The sequence below is a fragment of the Otolemur garnettii genome, unplaced genomic scaffold, assembly GCF_000181295.1.
Source record: "Otolemur garnettii isolate 467f Iridium unplaced genomic scaffold, OtoGar3 scaffold00145, whole genome shotgun sequence".
NCBI lineage: Eukaryota > Metazoa > Chordata > Mammalia > Primates > Galagidae > Otolemur > Otolemur garnettii.
The window spans coordinates 1,066,517-1,077,578 of NW_003852540.1; the positions used below are offsets into that span (position 1 = coordinate 1,066,517).

An 11,062-nucleotide genomic window follows, 5' to 3' on the forward strand; every position below is an offset into this window, starting at 1 on the left:
AGCAGCGAGAGGGCGGTGCCAGAGCTGCGGGAGCGCCTGAGGGCTAGGGCAGTGGCCCAGTTCTGTGAAGCGACAGTTAAGCCTCCAAAAGACTATGGTGCTCCACGTCATCGTTGATCTCGGCGCTTTCGCCTGTGACGTCATTTCTTACCCTATGACCTAACCCAGAGGCGTAACTGAAGGTGACCATTGGATTGTGGGGTCTCCCAAGGCCTCACTGGCCCCCTTACGCCCGCAGAATGGCCTCACCCCTAGGGGATAAGCCCACTTCACCCCGGGTGGGGACCGCCCGCTACAAAGAGACTTCGACCATCCGCGTGGAGTCGTCGTCCCACCGCGTGGAGACTTCCTCTCGGCAGGTGCGAACATCTTCTCGGCAGGTGGAGACCTCCCAGCGCCGCAGCGAGAATCCCTCACTCTCCCCTTCTGGGAAACGCCTCCCTCACGTCCTCGAGGTGTCCTCCCAGCACGTGGAAACCTCCTCGCAGCGCACAGAAACGTCCTCCCGTCACGTCAGGGCCTCATCCCTGCGGGTGGAGACATCCCTGCACCACGCGGAGAGTCTGACCCGTGAGGGCAAGCCGGCAGCCCGCCAGAAAGTAAAAACAACCCGATAAAATGTGTCCCAAAGCCCACGAAAGGGCCATGGCCCTTAGCCAGGACAGAATTGCCTCCAGTTTTCAGCCAGCCAGCTGCCAAGTGAAGCAATCATCTTTGATTTCATGGAAACATCCTAGAAATCAATGTAAGAAATAGCCAAGCTGCAGTTTCTGGACTCAGCCAACATTTATTGACCATGCTGCACTGCTTTTGACCCAGTGAACTATTTTAACTTCAAGCCAGCACAAAAGGCAGTCAGTCCCATGATGCTGTGTAAATTGGGTTAATGATCAAGAGCCTGTTTGGACTTCTGAACCAGGTGAGTTTTGGATACAGAGCCCCCCAAAGTTTCGTTCCTTGAAACTTAGGAACATAGTATCAAACTGAAATCACGACCCATGCAATGATTTATTATATGCCTGTTAAAAACCCGAGGGGCAGGAAATAGACTTTCATAAATTACTTATTGATGTTTGTTTTTCAAAATCATTCCCATTATGCTAAGTCTTTGTGTCTGGTGCTCCCACCCACACGCTTCTTAGCATATGTCAGATCTGGTTAAAAATGAAGGCAAACCATTCAACAATCAAAAATAATATTAGAAAGGAAAGTGAGAGGTCATTGAAACTTTACCTGAGATATAAGGAAGGTGGAGGTGAGTAATATTTATTGAATACCTGCTCTGTGCCAGGCACTACAGAATTCCTCAACTTATAATGGGATTATATCCCTATAAAACCATAGTAAAAATATAGTAATTTGAAAATACAGTAGAACCTCTGTAAGTTGACCAACCAAGAGACTGTAACAAACTGATCAACATATGGAGATGGTCAAAATAAGCAACTTGGCCTACTATACTGAAAAATATGTGTGATGCATGACCAGTCTATAAAAATTAGGTCAATTTAAAGAGGTGGTCAATGTAGGGAGGTGGTCAACTATGGAGATTCTACTGTACATTTCATATAGGAATTTGGACTTTGAGACAACAGTCTGATATTTTTCTTCTTTGCTGGCAAAGTAATAAATTTCTCTTTCCTTCTCAAATTGCTTGGCCCTGTTTTTTTGATATGGCATCAGGGACAAGTCTTAAGCTTTCAGTAACAGATTTTGGTGTCCCTGGTTGGGCCCAGCAGGACTCTGGTGGAATGGTACCATGCTACTGCTGGAAGAGGTAGGAAGCAGCCCTGGGTCCAAGCTGTGGGTCTTCACGAGTAGGAGCACCTTCTTTTCAAGATGAGAGAACAAGGCTAGAGACTGTTTAGCTCTGGGAACTTCTGTCTTAGTCTTTTTGAAGTAGACACAGTTCCCCACAGCTGAACGGACTTAGGAGGAAGAAAATGGATTTGGAAAGTGTCTAGATGCCAGGCCTATTGGGGGGTAAGTTCCCTGGCGTGCACATCAAGACCATGATTCCACCCATACAGGGGCTTGGGCTTCAGACCTTCCTGTTGGTTTTGCTTGTTTCGAGGTACCTTTTGGGGGATGAAAGTCATGAGTGGAACTAGGGAACCTAGTTTGAATTCACAGTTCATTTGCATTTCCCAGGAAACAGGAGGACTAAGTGGCCATTTGGGAAGAATTTACCTTCCATCTCCGCAGGGCATTTGAGATACTGAGGAGCCGTTTGGAGTTAGCATTTGTCCTCCTTGGATGCCCATTTGGTTGATAGGCTCTGGGATTTTTGTGTTAAGGATCCCTGGTATTATTTATTTAATCGTGAGTTTTGTTGCAAATATAAGGAAGCTCCATCTCAAAGTCCATTGGAGAAAAATTTTGGAAAGAGGATTTTAGGCCATGGCATTTTAGATTGTGTTGGGAATTCCCCCATATTGTTTGTGTTTGGTTGTTAGCAAATTTTTGCACCACTTATGTGGTGAATTTCTGTACTGCGTATTGTGATGCCACTTGTATGGAGTGTGAGGAAAAGGGATTATTGGTAATGCTTGTACAGTATGTAAGGAAAAGTACAGGTAGCCTAATTTTGATTTAGAGGTGCATTCTGTATTTGTTGGCCATTGATTTTTCTTCTTTTGGAAAGTTCTTGTCTTTTGCCCACTTTGTTTTTTGTGGGGTTAATTTTTTTCTTGTGAGTTCTTTGTGGATTCAGCCCTTTGTCAGATATATGGCATGCAGATTTTTCTCCCATTCTGTGGATTGTTTGTTCACTCTGTTGATCATTTCCTTGGCTGTGCAGCCCATTTGTTGATTTTTGTTGTTGCTGTGATTGCCTTTGAGGTCTTCTTCATAGATTGTTTCGGCTAATGTCTGTGGAAGTTTTTCTAGAATTTTCTTCCAGAAATCTTATGGTTTTTTGTCTTGGGTTTGAGTCTGTTGTCCATCGTAATTAATTTTTGTGAGAGTGAGTGGTGCAAATCCTGTTTTAGCCTTCTACATGTAGCTGTCCCAAATTCACAGCACCATTCATTGACTGGAGATTATTTTTCCCAGTGCCTGTTGTTATTTGATTTGTCATGGATTGGATGGCAGTGTGGGATGGTTTTGTATCTGGGTTTTCTGTTCTGATCCTCTGTTTCTGTCTGTGTCCTCTGTTCTTGTGCCAATTCCATGCTATTTTGGTTGCACGGCTTGGAATCTGGTGGGGTCCTGCTCCCTGATTTGTCCTTTTTGCTTAGAGTTGCTTTGGCTGTTCAGGCTCTTTTTTGTTCCATGTGAAATGTGCTTTTCTAGACCTGCAAAAATAACATTGATGTTGGCCAGGCACTGTGGCTCACACCTGTAATCTCAGCACTCTGAGTGGGTAAAGTGGGTGGATTGTCTGAGCTCAGGAGTTCGAGACTTGCCTGAGCTTAGGAGTTGAGACTAGCCTGACCAAGAGTGGGACCCTGCTTCTAAAAATAGCCAGCATTGTAGCTGGCATCTGTAGTCGCAGTTGCTCAGGAAGCTAAAGCAAGAGGATTGCTTGAGCCCAAGAGTTTGAGATTGTTGTGAACTATGACAGTTTAGCACTCTACCAAGGTTGGCAAAGTGAGACTCTGTCTCAAAACAAATAAATTAATAATAACATTGGTGTTTTGGTGAAGATTGTGTTGAATCTGTGGATCACTTTGGATAATGTACATGTATTGACAGTGTTTTCTTTGTTTTGTTTTTTTTCTTAAATTCTCATTTACTGGCCAGGAAACAAATCGAGGCCATGGCAGTAAAGCCACTAGACCACAGGCAATGACAGAGTTGTTGCTGCCAACCCACGAGCATGACATGTTTTTCCATTTGTTTATGTCCTCTGAGATTTCCTTCTTCAGTCAGGTTGATAGTTGGAACATAGGAATGCCATTGATTTGTGTGTGTTGATTTTGTATCCTGAGATTCTGCTGAATTTATTTTTCAATCCCAGGAGTCTCTTGAAGGTCTTTGGGGTTTTCTAGATGTAAGAACATACTGTCAGCAGAGGGTGATGGTTTTACCTCTTCTGCTTGATTCCTCTGGCTGGGACTTCCAGTGTTGAGGTGATGATAGTGGGCAACATTGCATGGTTCCTAGTCTAGATGAGAATGCTTTTAATTTTTCCCTGTCCAATTTGATGTTGGCTATGGGGTTTTGTATATGGCTTTTCTAATTTTGGAGGTATGTTCCATCTACCCCTATTTTGTTGGCAGTTACTATCATGTTATGGGGTCCAAGTTTTGTTCGATGCTTTCTTTGTGTTTATTGAGATGATCATTGATTATGTGGTCTTTTTTTTTTTTTGGCTTCTGTTTATGTGATGGGTTACATTTGTAGATTTGCTTATATTGGACCTGGGTTGGAGCCCACTTGGTCTTGGTGGATTATTTTTTTGTTTGTTTTGTTTTGTTTTTGTTTTTGGTGTGCTGCTGAATTGTGTTTGTTAGAATTTTGAGAATTTTTGCATCTGTATTCCTGGATGATGTTGGTCTGCAAATTTCTTTTTCCTTGTGTTCTTTCCTGCCTTTGATATCAGGGTGATGCTTGGCCTCATGAAGTTGGGGGAGATTCTTTCCTTCTCCATGTTGTTAAGTAATTTCTGCAACATGGATGCTGGTTCCTCTTTTTAGACCTGATAGAGTTCAGCTGTGAAGCCATCTGTTCCAGGAATTTTCTTCATTGGAAAGTTTTTTATTGCAGCTTTGGTTTCATTGCTTGATGTTGGTCTGTTTGGAAGTTCTATTTCTTCCTGGTTGAGCCTGGGGAGGTTGTGTGTTTCCAGGAATTTGTCCATTTCCTCAATATTTTCCAGTTTTTGTATATAGAGAGTTTTGTAGTATTCAGGGATAATGTTTTGTGTTTCTGTGCTGTCAGTTGTAATATCTCCTTGTTCATTTCTGATTGAGCTTATTGGGGTCCTTTTCTGGTTTTGGTTGATCTAGCAGGAGGTCTCTTGGTTTTGCTTATCTTTTCAGGGAGCCAACTTTTTGTTTAATTATCTTCTGGATAGTTTTTTTGTTATTGATTTCCTTTAGTTCTGGTCTGATCTTGGTTCCTTCTGCTGGGTTTGGGATTGATTTACTCTTCCTTTTCTAACTCTTTGAGATGATTCATTAGATTGTTGACGTGCAATTTTTGCTAACAGGTCTTCTCCATTGCCTCTTCCTCTCAAAATTAATCTTAATTGTCCTTTCTGGGCCTTAGCAAAAGGGGAACCAAGCTGTCTTGATTGTAAGTATGAACTTTCAAAAAGATTTATTTCTAAAGAATAAATTTCTTGAAAATGAAGACAAGGAGAATGACCTCATTTGGGCACCCTAGTTGATTTATGGCACCTCTGCTTTCAAGTGTTTGTATAAGGTTCAAAGGCATGCCAGGTTTTCTAGGGTGGCCAATTATTTTGCACAAGTTTTTAGTGAGGGGAAAAATATCAATATAACAACGAAAATTCAGAGCTCAAATGGTTTACCTGCTACTGTGGAGTTGGAATGTTGAATCCCAAACTTTCTGCTTGAGATAAACTCGTCTTTTATAGTATTGCTTGAGTTAAACTCATTATTTATGGTGTATGAACTGATCTGCGTTTATAAGATTTTTGGTAAATGAGGTCCTACCACCCTGCCTGGAACTCCACGAGCAGCAGGAGCAAGATGCCAAGAGGTGCCAGAGCCTAGGAGCAGACCCAATGGGAGGGAGGACTGGCACACATGGCCTGCTGCTGCCCTCTTGGCACCATGGGAGGGCCAGGCAGGGTGCCACCTGAACCAATTATTTAATTTCACACCCTTAAGGTTATGACTTGGGGTCAGAAATGATTTCTCCTTACCCAGCTGGGAGCTCAATCTGTCCAGAAGGTACCCATGGCAAGGCAATTAGTATGAATCCTTCACAGCTGGTTAATATGGCCTTTAAAGTAAACTGAAGTAAACTGAAAACTACATGTTCTGCCAGCTATGCCAGCAAAGGATCCTTTGAAACAGTTGAAAGGACTCAGATGATGAAGAGAGGGACTCAGGGGCCTCTGCCTCACTAGTAGTTCCAACCTAAATATTCCCATAGGAGCCCCAGGTGCAAACAGTAGGGACCCCATTGAAGGGGCCCAGGGCTCCATACTTCCCACTGAAGCCCCAGATGGAAATTGGCAATGGGGATTTGATTGGTGCCAATATCTCCTTTAAAACTAAAGACTGGTAGCAAAATATCACAGGAATAGAAGAAAAAGTATCCAATGTACACACCCCTATTATGAAATTAATTTAAAACTTTTATATGAAAGTTATAACCTAATAACAACCTAAGAATACGGAGAGGGGGGAGGGAGAGAAGAGGGGGGAATGGGTGGAGGGAGGGGGATTGGAGGGTTCACTCCTGTGGTTTATCTTACAAGGGTACAAGTGAATCTTTCTGTGAGTAGAATATGAACATTTTAACACAATAAGAAAATGACATGAAGGGTATGTTAACCAGTTTGATGGAAGTGTTTTGGATTGTGTGTGAAAACACCACACTGTACCCCAGAAGTTCATTAATGTACACAGTTACCATTCAATTAAAAGAAAAAAAAACTAAAGACTGGGGCTCTGACATTTAGAACGGCACAGCTAAATGCAGACAGAGTTATCAAGGACTCCTCCTACCTGAAGCTTTGGTTCGGCCTCTTGTGAGGCACCTACACGAATGCAGACATTAGCGGGGATGATGCTTTAATGGATTTGGGGGACCCTCATTTGAAAAGACCCTATTTGCAACAAGTAGTGTGCTGAAAACAATTTAAAAAGAGAGGCAACCCACTATACAAGGAGCCCCAACTTGAGGGACCCAAGTTTAATTTTAATAATTAGCAGTTTCACTCGGTATTTGTAGATGTCTTTCAGGCTGGGTAGAGGCTTGTCTTGTCTGAATGGAGTATGGGAAAGGAATCCTCATAACCCTGATAAGAGTGTAGTCATTTTAGAAAAAACAAGCAACCTCCTCCCCAGACTCCTGGAGTGCTTCAAGGCCAGAGTTCTTGGGAACACCCTACCCAAATCCTGGCAGGCACTAGGAATACATCCATAACCCTGATGGGTACTAGAGGTGAGCCCTGGGCAGTACACCAGTGGCAGCCCTGACACAAACATCACTCAGTAAAGAATGACTCCAGTCTCATCCCCATTCCAGCTATAGTGATAAGGCTAATGAAAGCTTTTTGCAACTATGTGGGAGCGAGCTAACTCCTGGTCAGACTCCACTATGCCCTTTCCTCTAATAAAGCTTTTCCTTATTCTTGGACTGGCCTCCTCTCCTTCTTGAGGACCCTGACCCCATCTCTATGACTAAACTTCTCATGGAGAGAGCATCTAAAGTTCCCAGATAGGCTCCTACCAGGTGCTGCTGGCCCAGGACAGGGCCTTTGCTGAGTTCCTGTGTATGTACACCAACATGGAGCAGGAGCAAGCTTCAGAGGACAGCAAGATAACAGGCACCAGCAGTCCAGGAAGAGAGGCCAAGCAGTTGGCGAATGGCATGCTGGTAATGGACACCATGGCAGGGAGCTCAGCAGCTCCCCAGCTCCCTTCAAGGAATCACCATGTTTGGCCACTCCATGGGGGCTTCTGTTGGGGGAATTCTTGCTTCATGTGGTCTGCACTTGGATGTGTTACACAGTGTCCTGTGGTCACTGGACATGTGAGCTTCTTTGAGTGAACCCCCAGTGGGAACCTCAGTGATAATGGATCCCTCTGTAGCAGAGGTAATTCAGCAAGTAAGCAAAACCCTATATCTAGAATGAAAATTACATGGAACCCACCCAAAGTGTAATAAGGTATTGCTGCTTGCCCTCCTGGATAAGGATAGCCTTTTAGAAGCAGGCTTCAGTTAAGCTCCTAAGAAACAGTTTATGAGAGACCCTTCCTAGCACCCCAAGGGAAGTACTACATTGCCCCTCCTCCCATGATATGAAAAAATAAAATTGATAGTGGGGAATAGGTAATAGAGAGAATGACCCCCCAAAAAAGGGTAGAAATGTTTTCTGTTTCTTTAAAACCCATTACCCATTTTTGAGAACTAAAATATACATTTCTGTCTTGGCCAACTAGTGGTTGAGGTGGGGGAACAGGGGAATGTCTTTTGTTCTTTGTGCCACAGGAGATAGCTTGAGGGAATTGAAGAAATCATCTGAGGCCACAATCTTCATGGCTGAGGATGGGATTAATTTGGGTGGAGGTCACAGACTGTTTTAGCCCAAGATGGGATTATAGTATGAATCAGGTTTTTTTTTAAAGCTCTAGGTTTCTGCTCTGAAGCAGGAATTTAGATTTTAAGATGAGCATTATTCCATATGCTTTTTGCCCATGTAGGTTTCTTTTTCTGTGAATTGCCTGTTTATACCCTTTGCTAATTTTTCTTTTTTCTTGTCTCTTACTTATCTTTGAGTCCTTTAAATATTCTGACTACAAATTCTCATTTATTTGCACTGCAAGTATATTCCCAAAGGTTGTAGAATAACCTCCCTCTTTTAATTTTTAATTTTCTTTTGTTTGTTTCAAAAGACAGTTTCTCAGTTTTCAACATGTGCCTTTGTCTTACCTGGTTTTCTTTTTTTATTTCATATTATAATGGGAGCAGTGGCCTGGCACAGTGGCTTACACCTGTAATCCTAGCACTCTGGAAGCCTGAAGCTGGTGGATTGCCTGAGCTCAAGAGTTCAAGAACAGCCTGATCAAGACCAAGACCCTCATTTCTAAAAACAGCTGGGCATTATCACAGTTGTCTGTAGTCCCAGCTACTTGGGAGGCTGAGGCAAAAGGATCACTTGAGCCCATGAGTTTGAGGTTACTGTGAGCTGTGACACCATAGCACTCTACATAGGGCTATGAAGTGAGACTCTATCTCAAAATATGAAATGAAATAGTAAAATTTAGCCAGGCACGGTGGCTCATGCCTGTAATTCTAGCGTTCTGGGAGGCCAAGGTGGATGGATTGCTTGAGCTTACAAGTTCAAGACCATCCTGAACAAAAGCAAGACCCTGTCTCTACTAAAAATAGAAAAAAAAAAAAAACTGAGGTAAGACCTCACTTGAGCCTGAGTTGGAGATTGCAGTGAGCTATGACCCCACGGCACTCTACCCAGGGCGACAACTTGAGACTCTGTCTCAAAAAATTAGTTAATTAATTAATTAATTACAGGTGTGAGCCACCATTGCCAGCTAATAAATGTGGATAAATTTTAATGTGCATCATTTGATATAGATAAGTAGCTTCAAAATTAATTAACTAATTAATTAAAATAAAAATTAAAAAAGCAATGTGTTTCTGTCTTAATAAATCAACCCACGAGGATTGCTGTCTCAATAGTTTTAAGCTTTCGGTCAAAAACTATTAAGTGGCTCGGCGCCTATAGCTCAAGTGGCTAAGACGCCAGCCACATACACCAGAGTTGGTGGATTTGAATCCAGCCCAGGCCTGCCAAACAGCAATGAAAACTACAACCAAAAAATAGCCAGGTGTTGTGTTGGGTGCCTGTAATCCCAGCAACTTGGGAGGCTGAGGCAAGAGAATTGCTCGAGCCCAGGAGTTGGAGTTACTGTGAGTTGTGATGCCACGGCACTGTACCCAGGGCAACAGCTTGAGGCTCTGTCTCAAACAAAAAAAAACAACTGTTAAGGACTGATGAAATAAAGTGGTTTCTAAAATTAAGGAAACAACAAAAAATATCAGAGTGTATGACACTGATGGAGGGAGGGAAGGACAAAGGAAGGAAGGAAAAGGGAAGCAGGGAAAGGAGGTAAGTTTGGATGATTTAGTTATGACCTAGTGTCAAAGTTTTTATTACAACATTGCATCAAGAGACTGGGCTTCTACTAGTCCGATTCAACAAGTACCCAGTGGTAAGGTCATTTTACAGGAACAGAGAATGGCTAGATAATCATTGTTAGCCTAAATACAAGAAAAATGTTTTGGTTAAAGATTAATAGATTTATTGAAAGACAGTTAAAGCCCCTTGGATCCCTCTCAAGGTTGACATGAGCTGAGTGTGTAGGTAACTAGCTTCTTAGAAAAGGACTTAATTTCATTAAAATCCTTTTATCAGAAATGCAATTGATTTCCAAGAATTTTGTGGCTTATTTTGTCACATCCCTGACCTACCCCATGTATGGAACATTCTTTTCTTTTATAGTATAAAAGTATATTTTGTGAAAACTTGTATTTCAGTACATATGAACTGTGTCTTGAAATAAACTTTATTTTTACTATGCATTGTTATCAAAGAGGTTTGGAAAACACTGTGCTATTCTTTAGAGCTAAGACCTAATCGAGGCCTCACCTATGTCCCTAAACCTACCCTTTCCCCTTTCCTGTCTGTACAAAACTACTCCATCTTTGCATGCACCCAAGGGTGCATACTTCAGAGAGTTACCTGCATATCTACTAGACTCAAAAGTCTATCTATCCCAGGTCTACTTTTTATCTCATACAATTTCATTTTCAAAAGAGACCCTGGGTAAAATAAATAAAATCCTTAAAAACCATCAAACTAATCTAATCTCTTTGTTTTTCTGTGAGGAAACAGACTTGGGGGAAACATCTTGGCATTCACACAGCATTTGGCCCACCTGCAATGGCACTGCTCCCACCAGTCTACCAGAATAACAAGGATTTCACTGGTGGAAACTCTTCTATTTAGTGTCAGTGGTCTGTCCACATTCCCATTTTAAAAGATGAGGAAAGAGGAGTTAAGTAAATTGTTACTTAATGGGTATTCATTGATCAGATTCCCTTAACCAGATCCAAGGCCACTTCCCCCTTTATTAGGCTATAGTCTTAGGGCCTATGAACTTTTCAAGAACCTCCAAAACTGGTTGAGTCCTAAAAAATTCACTGGTTTCAAAATACAAAAAGAAAACAAAGTTGAAATGATCAAAATGTGGATAATTTTTTCTTTTTGAGACAGAGTCTCTCACTCTGTCACCGTGGGTGGAGTGCCATGGTGTCATCATAGCTCACAGCAACCTCAAACTCTTTGGTTCAAGAGATCCTCTTGTCTCAGTCTCCCAAGTAGCTGGGACTACAG

At 42.3% G+C, this 11,062-nt stretch overlaps 1 protein-coding gene across 1 annotated transcript; it reads left to right on the top strand.

The window, feature by feature from the left end:
• The first annotated feature begins 239 nt into the window (after positions 1-239).
• Positions 240-617, top strand: CUNH17orf100 (chromosome unknown C17orf100 homolog). Its single transcript, XM_003799108.1, has one exon. The coding sequence runs from the start codon at positions 240-242 to the stop codon at positions 615-617; it is 378 nt and encodes a 125-aa protein (XP_003799156.1).
• The last annotated feature ends 10,445 nt before the right edge of the window (positions 618-11,062 follow it).